At 48.6% G+C, this 14,267-nt stretch overlaps 5 protein-coding genes across 5 annotated transcripts; 3 read left to right on the forward strand and 2 right to left on the reverse strand.

Moving 5' to 3' along the window:
- Positions 1-1,002: 1,002 nt before the first annotated feature.
- Positions 1,003-2,947, forward strand: BC939DRAFT_450291 (WD40-repeat-containing domain protein). Its single transcript, XM_051555506.1, has 4 exons — positions 1,003-1,300; positions 1,416-1,837; positions 1,932-2,398; positions 2,490-2,947. Exons 1-4 carry the CDS (start codon positions 1,123-1,125, stop codon positions 2,908-2,910), a joined length of 1,488 nt encoding a protein of 495 aa, XP_051412718.1. The 5' UTR covers positions 1,003-1,122; the 3' UTR covers positions 2,911-2,947.
- A 343-nt stretch (positions 2,948-3,290) lies between these two features.
- On the forward strand, positions 3,291-5,324 carry BC939DRAFT_450294 (acetoacetyl-CoA thiolase). Its single transcript, XM_051555507.1, has 6 exons — positions 3,291-3,355; positions 3,453-3,485; positions 3,631-3,748; positions 3,951-4,191; positions 4,327-4,419; positions 4,535-5,324. Exons 1-6 carry the CDS (start codon positions 3,320-3,322, stop codon positions 5,238-5,240), a joined length of 1,227 nt encoding a protein of 408 aa, XP_051412719.1. The 5' UTR covers positions 3,291-3,319; the 3' UTR covers positions 5,241-5,324.
- A 22-nt stretch (positions 5,325-5,346) lies between these two features.
- On the reverse strand, positions 5,347-6,944 carry BC939DRAFT_450295 (nucleophile aminohydrolase). The gene is made up of 3 exons (XM_051555508.1): positions 6,588-6,944; positions 6,087-6,342; positions 5,347-5,917 (listed from the first exon to the last, which is right to left on the reverse strand). Exons 1-3 carry the CDS (start codon positions 6,700-6,702, stop codon positions 5,551-5,553), a joined length of 738 nt encoding a protein of 245 aa, XP_051412720.1. The 5' UTR covers positions 6,703-6,944; the 3' UTR covers positions 5,347-5,550.
- Positions 6,945-7,344: 400 nt separating this feature from the next.
- On the forward strand, positions 7,345-8,326 carry BC939DRAFT_450296 (uncharacterized protein). Its single transcript, XM_051555509.1, has one exon. The coding sequence runs from the start codon at positions 7,472-7,474 to the stop codon at positions 8,303-8,305; it is 834 nt and encodes a 277-aa protein (XP_051412721.1). The 5' UTR covers positions 7,345-7,471; the 3' UTR covers positions 8,306-8,326.
- Positions 8,327-8,641: 315 nt separating this feature from the next.
- Positions 8,642-10,262, reverse strand: BC939DRAFT_143953 (uncharacterized protein). The gene is made up of 2 exons (XM_051550170.1): positions 9,758-10,262; positions 8,642-9,647 (listed from the first exon to the last, which is right to left on the reverse strand). The coding sequence occupies exons 1-2, from the start codon at positions 10,124-10,126 to the stop codon at positions 8,835-8,837; spliced, it is 1,182 nt and encodes a 393-aa protein (XP_051412722.1). The 5' UTR covers positions 10,127-10,262; the 3' UTR covers positions 8,642-8,834.
- Positions 10,263-14,267: the final 4,005 nt, after the last annotated feature.

Consider the following 14,267-nt stretch of genomic DNA (forward strand, 5'->3'; position numbering starts at 1 on the left):
GGGGGGGGGGGGGGGGGTTCGCGATGATTATACAGAGATATACTCTTAAAGGAATATACAGCTCTCTCTCTCACTAGCAGAGCATTACGACCCATACTAGAAGTAAAAGCCGTTTAGATGTCTGAAACAACGCTTTGGAGAGAGGAAAAAAAGCAAGCAATTGTTTTTTTTTTCTTTTACTCCCGGGTAGACTTCAGGCACTGAAGGGTTTATTTGCTTTTGAGGTTTTCTTTGCTTTGGTTTGCGGTGACAGATGAAGTTGGTCCTTAATGATTACGACATTTGTCTAATCTTCTCTATGAGCGAGCCCCGTACTTGGAAGAATGGAATAGCTCTTTATTTTTTAATACCATGTTATTAATCGCACGTTTTCAGTCCCTGTTTTCTTTCTCTCTTTCTTTTTATCTTGTAGGTCGGTGTCTGGGAAGAATTATTATAGGCGAACTGTTGGGATATGACTATAGGTCTACCCACGAATTCCTCGACAGTGTTTTATTTTGTTTTATGAGAATAAAGAAGAACGCGTTCATGGAAAAGATAGAAGATTGTGTGTATGTGTTCCAAAAGATCTGCCTATGCTAAAATAGTTCTAGTGATATTCAAACGCTCCAACCCTACAGGCTTACCAGTTACTAGCGAGTACCCATGATTTCATTGGCCCTGGCTTGATTTTGTTGTAAGGCTGGAATGTGGGCATGACCTGGATATCTCTTGCAACGGCGATTTCAGGTACCGCCTCCACATCCACCATTACAAACACGGTATCGGCTTGGCTGAAGGAAGGAATCAGTCGAGAAAGTATGCAGCCGCCTTCCAGGGTCGTTTGCGGCCTAACGCTTGCTCAGGGTTGATGAACTCCTGCAAGGAGTGGACTCGGTAGTGAGATGCTGTGCCTTTGGCAAAGAGAACAAACACGCTTGTCCGCTGTGTTTCTGTGCGCATACATTTTCGATTCAAAAAGGAACACGACGAGGCAGTCACTTTCAGCAACAAACAAAACGCTTTTTTTTTTTTTTTTTCTGTGAGAACTGTTCAAACCGTTGGCCGCCTCTCAATCATTCCCCTTTGTCGGTTCATCCTCACTTTATACCACCACATCTACTCATATAGACACCATTCATAATGTCGAAGCGAATTCAGGATAACGACGAGGACATGCGCGAGGCAAAGTCCGCCTTCAACGTCGGAAACCGCCACACGGTCGAGGACGAGGGCATGGGTGAATTCGAAGATCCCTGGGAGGACGAGGTCGAGAGCGACCAGGAGGTGATTATCGAGAACGACGACGACGATGAAGATGGTAAACAACTAGCTATGTGGTACCCTTTGCTATTCATCTTTTATGAGCTTATCTAGTTCTACTGGGCTAACATCTCCATTCTTCACTCGTTTATTGTTTTTATTGAACCGGATAGGCATGGATTTGGACCAAGCCAATGAGATGGATCAGGACAAGGAAGAGGATGGCAAGGATATCCGTGTGTACTTGCCCGGTCAGGCCCTGGAGAAGGATGAGGTTCTGGAGGCCGATCAGTCTGCTTACGAGATGTTGCACAGCATGAACGTCAAGTGGCCCTGCCTCAGTTTCGATATCCTTTGGGATCAATTGGGCGATGAGCGCTGCACATTCCCTGCCACGGCCTATGTTGTCACTGGAACCCAGGCTGACCTGGCTCAAAACAATGAGGTCCTGGTCATGAAGATGAGTCAGCTGGCAAAGACCAAAAACGACGATGGAAATCTGAGCGACGACGACAGTGATGATGAGGAAGTGGACGAAGACCCCATTTTGGAGTACAAGAGCATGAAGCACCAAGGAGGCGTCAACCGTATCAGAGTAAGCAAGCATGGCAATTATTGTTTTGGTTCCCCTACGACTTTTGATTTCCGGAATCTGACTAGGATAGCTCTCATTGCTGGCAAAATCGTAGGCTATGCCTCAGCGCGATCAGCAGATTGCTGCCACATGGGCTGATACCGGTAAGGTCCACATCTGGGACTTGGCGCCTCATATCCGCGCTCTGGACCAGCCTGGATCGGTGATTCCTGAATCTGCCAAGAAGCCCATCTACACGGTTGAGTCGCACGGACGGACCGAAGGTTTTGCAATGGACTGGTCCGAGACTGTTCCTGGACGCTTGTTGACTGGAGACTTGAACGGCAAGATTTACATGACGACGCTGAACTGCTCAACAGGCGCAGTCACACCTGACCGCGTACCATTTGTGGGTCACCAGAGCTCGATCGAGGATTTGCAGTGGTCGCCCTCGGAGAAGGGAGTGTTTGCTTCGTGCTCAGCAGATCAGACGGTCAGGATCTGGGATATTCGTTCCAAGAAGCGTGCAGGTCTGGTGGCTAAGGTCCATACGTCGGACGTCAATGTCATCAGCTGGAACAAGTAAGTTTCGAGTGCGATTTTGAATGCCTTATGTACCTGCAGTTGATCCGCATCTGTTTGTTGACATCAGCATTTTCTTGCGTGTATTTAGGAAATTGCCATACATGTTGGCTTCTGGATCAGATGATGGCGTGTTCAGTGTGTGGGATCTCCGTCAGCTCAATGAGAATGCCACCAAACCCACACCCATTGCAACGTTCAAGTGGCACCAGGCACCTATCACATCGATCGAATGGCACCCCACAGACGAGTCCGTGCTGGCGGTCGCTGGTGCGGACGATCAGATCACGCTCTGGGATTTCTCTGTAGAGCACGACGCAGAGGAGACGTTGAACGGAACAAGTCAAAAGGCGATTGTGAACGAGGCTGGCGTTGAGGTCCCCCCACAACTGATGTTTGTGCACCAGGGTCAACAGGATGTCAAAGAGTTGCACTGGCATCGTCAGATCCCTGGATGTGTCATTTCAACAGCAGAATCAGGGTTTAACATCTTCAAGACCATCTCTATCTAATTTCCTCCACGACTGTTGCTTTTTTTTTTTTTTTTTTTTTGACCGACGATACACCGTACCCTACACCTCTGGCACCACTCTTTGGTCCGCAAGACCGAGAGTCAAATCTAGTTATTCTCCTTCCATCCAGCATTTTCACATACTCACAACCAACAACATTATTTTACAAAATGAAGATACAAACGCAGACAACAAATGCCTCTATGCAACTAATGATGATTATGAGCCGTTGGAGTGCGGGTGTGGACGTAGGGTAAGCCCCTGAAGCCCGAATCATTGGCGAGTCGGCGACCCAAAACAGGGTATTTTAGTCTACACGTGATCGATAACTCTGGGTATAAAGAGCGGGCCATGAAAATGGTTGATCTTCCACTCATTCCATCTCCACACTCCCCTCTCATAACCAACCATGTTCGCTTCTAAGGCCTCCCCTGTCATCCGCCAGGTAGGACAGACCTGCCCTCTACCTCACTAGCGACTCGAATGATCTCTCAGAAAGAGTAGTTGAAACTGATTCTCGTCCCTGATCTCACTTGCCTTAGATTCGCTCGTATGCTACTGGCAAGACCCTCAATGTAAGCGTGGGAAAAATCAGGGGGAAGGGGCATGGAGCCGTTCAGGTCCAGGAACACATCCATGCATACCTGACCGTTTACTAATGCTCATGGGTTCCTGTCTTCTTTTTTTCTTTTTCTTTTTTTTTTTTTTTGCTGTTGACAGGAGGTTGTCATCGTCAGCGCAGTCCGCACTCCTGTCGGCTGCTTCAACGGCGCCTTGAAGAAGTTCACTGCCCCTCAGCTCGGATCCATTGCCATCCGCGGTGCTATTGAGAAGGCCGGTATGTCATTTCGAGCGCAGGATGTAAAAAATCATGAATGAAGGCAACAATGCCATGAAAACCTCCCTTGGACCTTTGTCATGCGCAGTTCTGCACTACTCCCTGTTCTTCTTTTGGTGGTCATCAATAATGCTTTCCGTTCCCTCCCCTGACTTTTTTTTTTTTTTTTTGTTTGCACCTTTCTTTCGAAACGAAAACATAGGCATCAAGGCTGATCAGGTTGAGGAGGTGTACATGGGAAATGTCCTCCAGGCCAACGTGGGCCAGTCCCCCGCTCGCCAGGCTGCCTTGGGCGCCGGATGCCCCCTCGAGACCGAGGCCACGACCATCAACAAGGTCTGCGCTTCTGGAATGAAGGCCGTCATGCTCGCTGCCCAGGGTCTCCAGACCGGCGCCCGTGATGTCATGGTCGCTGGAGGCATGGAATCCATGTCCAATGTTCCGTAAGTTGGCTCTTCTTGTTGTTCTCGCAGTGGGCAGTGATCTGACATGTGATTACGGTGAGTCTTTTGTGCACACGGACTAATTGGTATTTCTTTTTATGGCCTTGCCGGTATGTATACGAAAAATAACAACAGATATTACGCTCCCCGCAACGCTGGATACGGCCACCAGACCATGTCCGATGGAATCATCAAGGATGGTCTCTGGGACGTCTATAACCAGTTCCAGTAAGCATCTGCAGCTTTTCCATGACCCGATTGATAGATCTATTTTAGTTTGAAAGCAATGGCTAACATCTCCATCTTCCTCATGTTTTTTTATCGTGCATCTTGTTCCTACCAGCATGGGTAACTGCGCTGAGAACACTGCCGAGAAGCTGAAGATCACCCGTGAGCAGCAGGATGCCCACGCTGTCGAGTCCTACACCCGCGCCGCCAAGGCCTGGAAGGATGGCGTCTTTGCCGAGGAGCTCATCCCCGTTGTGATCAAGGACAAGAAGGGTGACAAGACCATTGCTGAGGATGAGGAGTACAAGAACGTCAAGTTTGACAAGATCCCCTCTCTCAAGCCCGTCTTCCAGAAGGAGGGGGGCACCGTCACTGCTGCCAACGCCTCGTCCCTGAACGACGGTGCCTCAGCCCTGGTTCTCATGACCCGCGCCAAGGCCGATGAACTCGGCGTCAAGCCCCTGGCCCGCATCTTGTCCTTCGCGGACGCCGCCGTTGCTCCCGTTGACTTCCCCATCGCACCATCGGCTGCTTTCCCCAAGGCCCTTGAGAAGGCTAACCTGAAGATCGAGGACATTGATTTGTTTGAGTTCAACGAGGCCTTCTCGGTCGTCGCTTTGGCCAACAACCAGATCTTGGGATTGGATCCCAAGAAGGTCAACATTGCTGGTGGCGCCGTCGGTTTGGGACACCCTATTGGTTCCTCAGGCTCGCGTATCCTCGTCACCTTGACGCACTTGTTGAAGAAGGGTCAGAAGGGTGGTGCTGCCATCTGCAACGGTGGTGGTGCTGCCTCTGCCATTGTTATTGAGCGCCTTTAAGGACGAGGTCGATATCGACAGCATCGAAGTCGCAGCATTTTTGTACATGAATAAAAGTAATCCCCACTCATTAGAAAAAAAAAAAAAAAAAAAAAAGTACATTACTGTTGATTTACTTTGTGTCAGGTATTCACAAGAAGGATGCTTTTATTTATAATGACGCTCCTTTCAGTTCGTTTTCCCGTTCTCATTGCCTGTCCCAGACGATGACCAGGGCCAGATCCATATATCATTCCTGCTGTGCGTCAGAATTGCATTCGTATCTTGATCCTGATTCCGATCCTGACGCCAGCAACTGCAACCGCTTTGCTTAGGCAATGTTGGCCAAATAATCCTTGACCTCGCTTGGCGACAATTTCCTGAATTCTGGCAAGACAACGGAGCCATCATCCTTGGTAGAAACGACTCCTGTGATGACACCGATCTCGATGGTGTTTTCTGTCATCTGGCCCTCGAACCCTTCCTTGAGTGTCAAGATAGCGGTGTGGATGGCATCCTCGAGCTCAATGTCCTCATTGTATCGCTTCTCCAAGAACGTCTTTGCATTGACCATGTTCTTGCCGATGGCCGTGGCCTTCCATGGCCAGTATGAGCCTGAAGGATCGACCTGGTACAGCATAGGACCGCTCTCGTCAAATCCTGCGATCAACAATGATACACCGAATGGACGCACACCACTGAGTCATTATCCCCATCGGAAAAGAAAAAATGGTGGTTAGCAAGTTAGCAAGGACGTTGAACGCAATATATACCTTTGCAGAAGTTAACTAAGACGACATATCGTCTTTGGAGTCACGGTATACAGTAGATCGAGGAAGGGGGGGGGGGGCTGCTACTACTGCTTACCCAGACTGTGTGAACTCCTGCATGACGCTGGCGATTTCCTTGACGAGGATGGCGGTGGGTGGTTCCTCCATGTAGACTCTCTTGTAGGCCTGAGCAGCCTTCCTTGCCTTGTTGACGAGCACACGGTAGTCGGGACCCATGCCCGAGTAGACCATTCCAATGTTGGAGCTGATAATCGCGACCTTTTCGAGCGAGGAGTCGTCAATGAGTGTCGAGACCGCCTTTTTCTCTGTCGCGACCACGATTCCGTTGGTTGCTATCCAGAGAGAGAAAGAGGAAGAAGGGAGGAGCGAGATCGAAAGGTTAGAAGAGGTGGGTCTGATTATGGGCATTGGTGTTTGAGATATTAATGAAAGCGGATCCAATTGCTTGAGGAATACAAAGCATTGGCGCGTGTTTCGCTGAACCTGAAGACGTGTCCAGGTCTATGAGAAGGGCGAATAGCAGTAAAAGGTAACGTGTTTTTATCTTTTTCTTTTTCTCTTTTTGTTCCTTTCGTACCTTTGATGCCGATGGAGGTGACACCGGAGTTGACGGCACTGAGGGCATACTCGATCTGAACCAACTTTCCAGAGGGCGAGAAGGTGGTGAGGGAGAATGAGTATCGGTCGGCCATGTTATGTATGCGTATGTGTTATTGATATGTCCAAAAGTGTCGAGTGGTGTCAGGAAGTCGGCAGCAATAACGAGGATGTCCTTCGAAGTTCGATGGAGAAGGAGTTGGGTCGAGTCGAGTCGAGTCGAGTCAAGTTGAGCTGAGTGATGGTGAAGGAGGTGATTGGAAGGACAAAGAGGTGTGAATGTGGGATTCAAAAGTAAGTCATGGATGGACCTTCGTCTGCAGACGTTAGCCCACATACGCGTTCCCTCCCTCTTTCTCGCAGACGCGGCACAGACACTGTGTGAATGTGTGTGTAAGAGAGGGAGAATTGGATCTGTCATGGAACATATTCCTATCGCGTCTACTGCGGCAGCTCACATTCACCCTGGATATAAAAGGATGTTTGTTCCTGGATTCGAAAGACAGGGTGGGCAAAGCCCATCTTCTCGTTTGGGTGCTGTTACGGTGCTAATTCATACTAATATACAGGCACAACAACATCTCTTTAGCCGTTGAAAGAAAATACCTACAGAGGTAAAGGGTTTCCCTTCAAGGGACAGGCCCCACATCCTGTGGATTTTCCTTGGCTGGTATCAGGGGAGGTGTATTAGACTACTACAGCCCACTCGTTTTTTTTCTTTGAACCCCAGCCCTGCTCCGCTCTCTGATTCTTTTATTTGACGCTCTGCTTCTTCTTCCTTCTCATTCACTTCCTCCATCCCCTTCTCGCATGATCATTCACTTTTGCATCATTTGTCGGTAGCACTCATCCACACTTTAGAGTATGAGATCGAAACTCAGGTCCTCAACTATCTCCTCGCTCTCCCTCCTCCTCCCCTTCCTCCTGCTCTCCTTAATACTCTTCACCACCCATGCAAGTCTCCTTGACCAATGCGCCTTTTCCATAGCGGCCCTCTTCGTCGACCCACACGTAAATGAATGCATCCCGATCGCTCCTCTCGCCCAGCTTGCCAACGGCACGGATGTGACCCCAAAACTCGTCAATGACACCTCAACGACCTTTTGCGCCATGCCCTTCTGCAGCGCCCCAACCGTTTCCTTGATGGAGAACACCATGAACCAGAACTGCGCCGAGACCACGGACGACATTGATTCCAACCACTGGTTTTACGGGTTCGCCTCACTCTACGTCCCCTTCAAACAGGGCATGTGTCAACGAGTCCAGACCCCGCCGACGAATGGAACCTTCTGCGTCACGCTACTCACGGAATCCTTGAATGCTTATGTGGCAAAGCATCCGAATAAGAAGGGATGGGACATCTTGGCGAACTCGACAGAGATGCAGCAGTACGTGGATGGGATACCAACATCGATGCTGTGTACGGCCTGTAACAAGGCCATGATCAATCCATTAATGAATTTTGTGGAGGTAAGACAGTTGGCACTCGATCCGGTCGTGGTTTCATGGGCGAGCTCCTTGGGAAACGGGATCCAGGAACGATGTGGAGAGGACTTTTTGTCACACATGCCTCCGCTTGCACAGCAGTCGCTGACCCCGAATGATGCATATGCATTGAGGAGCTCTTCTTCTTGGAGGAGGTCGTCATTACCGGCGGTATGGATCGCCGTCTTGTACCTTAGCACTGTGATACCCTAAAAAATAAAAAATAATAAAAACAAATAAAAAAACATTGAAAGATTAATAAATTATCAGCTCTTCATTGGACTCATGAGAAATGAAACGATTCTCACTTTTGGTGCGATGTATCCTGAAGATCGCAGGGATACTTGGTGAAGCCCATATCTATAAAGACGATAGCCCAATGGACAGCGTATGCGCATAATGATACCTGAGCCATGGGCGCAAGAAGAAAGAAATGGGTGATCCTAAAAAGAATACATAGCTTGCCCGTTGTCGTGCATTGCCGCGACCATCTCACCCCTGTTTTGTAAAACAAACTCGTAGCCTTTCATGGATAAGAATACTATACAATGCTTCGCTGGGGTCTTTATTATGAATACTTAATGGTAACTATGCCTGCAACAAAGATGAGAATGAATGGTATGAATGGTATGGATGATTGATGATCGAAAGACTATAAACATTAAGCAATTACGAGGAGGGAAAACTGGAAGGAAAGCCCTCTCTGTACAAAGGGATCGCGACGGATAAAAAAAACCCCTCTTCATGACATGGTCTTTGCAATACGCTCTTTGGCTGGAATGAAAGAACTCGAGAAATCCAAGTTGACGTTCTTCATCTCCGCTTTAACTGCTGGACCTCCGTTCTTCGCCTCCTGCTTTAGACGCGCCTGTCTCCTGGCCTCGACGGCCGCCGCCAGTGCCGCCTTGGCCTTGGCCTGCTTTGGCGTCAACTGATCCACAGGAATGGCGGCCAACATCGAGCCCAGCGACTGTGGATTACTGCCATTGGTCTTTGCCGTTGTCGACGATGTCGCCGTTGCTCCTGTCGAGACCGAGGATGAGGACGAATTGTTCGACAAGGCTTTGCTCAATGCCAAAGGACTCGACTTGTAATTATCCTCGTTCGGGTTGACCTTGACATCCGTGCCAAACGAGCATCCATAAAAGTCTGCTTGTGGGTTCGGTTTCCGGGGCTTACTGTTCGAATTCTGGGTCTCGTTGCTAGATTTGGAGTTGATCGACCGCGAATCCGGCAAGGTCTTGTTGAAGCTGCTGCCGCTGGTTTTGGGGCCGGCTCCAAGATTGTGCCCTGAGGAATCTGAAGAGATCGAGCTAGCGTACTCGCGCAGGGGCAGCAAATCGCCTATTGCCTGGGAGGGGTCGTACAGGCTCTTGTTGACAATATCGACAGCCTGACGCATGGTCTCCATCCAATAGTCGCGCTCCTCTCGGCTCCTGCAGCGCATCATTTGTTTGCGTCCTGCGTTGGCGATTTGGATACAGTTGGGGAGCTGTGGGAGTGTCACATTGTCCTCAGGGTTGTTGATCTGCGTCTTAGCCAAGTCGAACATTCCCTGTAAAAAGATTAAAAGGATCAGACAAAATGAACGTTTGTCAGCACAGAGATCTTAGAAATACAACATTGTATTAAATCATTATAAGACGCAGACATCGCCATGCTTACCTTGAATGTGTAGGTATTCTTCTTAGGATCAAACCGCGAGTACAGCAGGACATCGTTCATGAGATAATATGTTCGAGGTTCCAGTGCCAGGGACGAGTCAACCTTATGTAAATCTGCTCGCAGAATCAGGCGACGTTTTGGGATCATGATGGGCTCGGGTAACCCTATCGTATTGGATTGGATTTCCCAGAGCGCCAGCTGGTCCTGCGCGACGAGCCGCTCGCCCCTGAGCTCACTCGCAACAATGTTGACTATGTCCAAAGCTCTCATCAGATTCAAGTAGTCTGGATGGCTGGGCTGGGTTGCTTGACAAATAGCAATGATCATATCTCTGTAGGTGGGGAGACGCCCCAATGGGAAAGCAAGCATGAGATGCAGACTGGCTGTGCCTGGAGGATTGTCGATTGCACATTGCTGTGAGGGAAAATCGGAATACAAATGTCAGTCCAAAGGTCTTTATCTCTACCATCGTAGTCCGTCAAATTGCCACCACAAAAATCTACCTCTATGAATTTTTTGTATTGCGTTGTACGCGAGATACGGTCAAGAACCGTCAAAGCTCCATGGAAGTTGGAAAAATATTTGCTGTAGATCCTGAACTTTGGGATCTATTAGTTTCAAACGGATTGGCAAAAGTAAGGAATGGTTCTTTGCAAGGACCTTCAGAGCATGCAATGTTCTCCATCCACTCACAATATTGATGAACAGGTCACTTATGATCTGCGTGGGTCCCCAGATCTTGGATCGCTCTTCCAGCATCGACCGGATGTCCTCGTGGAGTTCGATCAGCTGCTCCAGATTGCCGAAGAGTGCTTCGATTTCTTGCTTTGTCGCCACAGCCTTGGGACTCGAGGACGAACCCAAGAGTCCGGTCTTCTTGGAGTTCTCTGCGTTCTGCAAGTTCAACAGGAAGGGCTTTTGGTAGCATGACTTGATCTCCTGCAGCGATCGTAGGTAGTCCTCCTCAGAATCGTACAAATGGCGCACCAGGGACTCGCGCTGGAGGTGTGTTCTCTCGGCTTCAATCAGCTGCGACTCGTTGAAGCGCTCTATTTGGGGAGCACAGCAATCGCGATTCGAATCAGTGGAATGAAAAGAAGAAAGAAGGGTCCCCAAAAATAAAAGGCAGTTTAGCCTCTGTTATCTCGTATCTCCATGTCTGTGCTCAATCTGTGTGCAACCGAATGATTACAAAAAACGCACCTGCGCCCTGAAAATCGTCGTGCGCAAGATCATCATCTCCAAAATAGTCCAGCAAGTCCTCGACAATCGCTAATGATTCCGACATATCAAATGCGCCCAGTGCGAATCCTGTGTTGGTCGTCATCTTGACGGTCATGTTAGGATCCGTCTGGCGGCCAGCCTGTGCAAGTTTGTCGCGCAGGATCTGTTTCTGCATGCGTCGACGGTCCTCCATCTCTTCGTATTCTTCCTCTGTCATTCCATAAGGTACTCGGCTATTTTCTGGCTGCTGTTGTTGCTGTTCCAGTTGCTGTTGCTGATGGGAGGCATAGGCATGAGCACTCAAGGACTGGTAATGTTGGCTGTCTTGACGTGATGGGTATTGTGGTGTGCCGTTGGGATGCGAGGGATCCAGTTGACGGGGAAGGCCACCCATTGGCCCGATCTCGGTCGACGAGTGCTGAAGTGTGCTGCTGGAATCACTTGAGGCGATAGTTGAGTTTGAATAATAGGCCTGAGGAGTCATATCTGTTGCTGTTGCTGTTGCTGTTGTTGATGCCGGTTGCTGTACAGATGTGGATGTGTGCGAGCCGCGTCGAGGGGGTCTGACAGGTGGAGTTAGGGAGTGTTGTAGCTTCCCGTTCGCTGGAGGAGAGAGAAGCTGTGGTGGAATGCTGGAGTACGTCGTGGTGAAAAGATTGCGGAGAAGCCTGTGGTTAGGGCCTCTCTATGGTCGGTTGGGCTAGCTTCTTGTTTAGGTGTAGCCTTTGATGCTTATTGCTGTCGAAGGATATTTGCTGTATGACGATGCCGTGGGATATAATTACAAAAAAAAAAAGAAAGCGACAAGAGTAGGAGAGAACGAGAGAAAGAGTGGAGAATGGGATGGCACCAAGAGCGTTCTTCTTTCACAGGAGAAGGATGAATCCGGCAGCGAATGAAGGAAGCACGGAGGGGAAAGGAGCCGAGTCCGAGTGGTGGTGGTGATGAAGAGGAAGCTAGCCGATAGAGGAGGACGGGCGAGGAATGAGGATGGAGGGAGGGAAGAGGAAGAGACGAGGATAGGAGCGGGGGAATGTGACAGAATAAGATAAAGATTAGACGGAAGGCTAAAGAGAGACAAAAAGAAGAGAAGAATGAAGAAAAAGAAAAAGAGGAACGGGACCACGACGGAGGAAACGCCACAGGCAGTTTGGCCATTGGTCAACTGGCTCTGGCTACTTCGAACTCGAACTTTGGATGGATCTCCATGGGCTTGAAGAGTACGTTACACACCGCTTTCACTATTGTGCCCTATTAAATAACAGATAGGGAGGCTCGGATTGACTCGATCGAATGAGCACAACACCTGCTTAATGTACACACACGAGCAGTTCGTGGGCGGTTTCGCGCAAATGAACGAGAGAAAAAGTTGGGCCGGTAGGTATGAAGGATAGGCCATGAGCGAAATGCGCGGCCAAACAATCCCAACAGTCCTCTTGATAACATCTGCACTGTCCATCAAGGTACTATACTGCATTAGCTACAAAGGACGCAGAGAGGCTGAGAGTGACGACAATGGTGATCGCATACAGCATACAGCAGTGGATGATAGCTCGGGAAGGACAGGGGAACTAGCCGGTTAACGGAGAAGGAGAAAGGTACAGGGAAGTGCGCACAGAACGGCGACGACAACAACAAAAACACCAAATTCTATAATACACATGCATAAATAGTCTTCAAAAAAATACAACGTCAGCAAACAGGCAGATAGACAAGCGGCCAAAGGGAACTTTTTTTTTAATACAACAGTTCATTGTTTGCCGTCAGGGCTACATCCCTTCACGCGGGGGACGAAAAACAAAATTCTTTCTTTTGATTTGGCGTCAAAAGGCGGGGTAAAATTCGGGAGCCGACCGACAACTCGTAGACAGAACCGACTGAGTAAGCTGCCATTCAATCCCTGATGAGCACAAAGCTGTCTTTGTTAAAGGCTTGCAAACAGTGTTACATCTGCAGCGTCCACCATGGGACAAACCCGACCTTGTAAATGTCTTTTCCCCGGATTCCGTTTTATGAAGCAACCTCCTCCTTATCCTTATTTTTTTTTAAAAAGAGCTGTCTAGTCCTCTTCACAGAAAGGCTGGCCACTAGCAAGTTAGTACGGAGATTGGCGAGTGAATAGCGGCCAAAGACCAGGGGTACCTTTACACAGATATAAAAAAAAAGGTTGCGAGCAAGAAAAAGAAGGGCAAGAAAAGAATGCACCAAGTCCTGAGCGCAACAACATGCTGAGACTATGCATACTCAGAAAATTGAATGGCTAAGGTTGGAGTAGCCCTCCTCTTTTGTTGTTTTGAGTTCAAATGTCCGAACTGACCATGGAATTTGCCATCAGAGTAGGAAAAGGCCAAAAAATATCCCTCTTTACGATCACGAAGGGTATCCAACCCAAGCAACCATAGAGAACATGAGCAGGTGTTGTGTGTAAAATGAATATTCGTAAACGAAGGGGTCCTTTGTTGCTAATAATATTTCTTTCCAGCCAAAGTTTTAAAAAATATGAGGACGAATAAAGGAGCAAAGACGCATGAAACGAAAAATTACTTGGCGGCGGTCTAGACGGGACCAATTACGCTTTGCAGATGATTTTACGCACGGCATTCATACAAGCAAAGACCTGTCCTGGTCGCTGTTTCTCGACGCTCAGATGGCTTACGCGTTGGGCAGGCATTTTTTTCTCTAGGGTGCTTTTCTCTACCTGCTACTATCTTTGACCTCATCTCCGCTCTACAAATAGGAAACGAAAAAACGCGACCATCGGTTTTCAACGAATAAAAATAACTCCGGCGAGAGAAACACGAGTAAGGAAACGTGCAAGTGAAGTGAACAAACGAGCTCATCTCTCAACTATCGTACTCAGCTGTCACGCCGTTCGTCGGTTTCGTAGCGAATTAAAGGACGTCACTCCCTTTACCGGAACCCGGCCAACCACAATTAAAAGATCTGGCAGGGGCTGTAGGCCGTAAAGGTAAAAAAGACGCGGACAAAATAAATCGAAAGCACACCGCCGAGTTCGAAGAGGACGTCTGGAGGGTGCTGTTTTGAAAAAGAATCAAGTCTCTCCGCGTAAATGTTCTAGTCTGCAGGGTTTATGCTAGACTATCCATACACGACCCAAGTACTCTTCTTTTTTTTTTTTTTGTAAGACACTTCGCGTTTTACTGATGCGTAGGTGTACTATGCTCAAAGTATGTATACGGCAATGCAAGCAAGCACGCGCCCGCTTTACGAGCTTCAGGATATTCATTCCCCTCTTCCCCCTACTTTATGTCCACGCGCCATGTCA

Source organism: Gamsiella multidivaricata (genome assembly GCF_025024155.1).
Source record: "Gamsiella multidivaricata strain RSA 2152 chromosome Unknown BC939scaffold_29, whole genome shotgun sequence".
NCBI lineage: Eukaryota > Fungi > Mortierellomycota > Mortierellomycetes > Mortierellales > Mortierellaceae > Gamsiella > Gamsiella multidivaricata.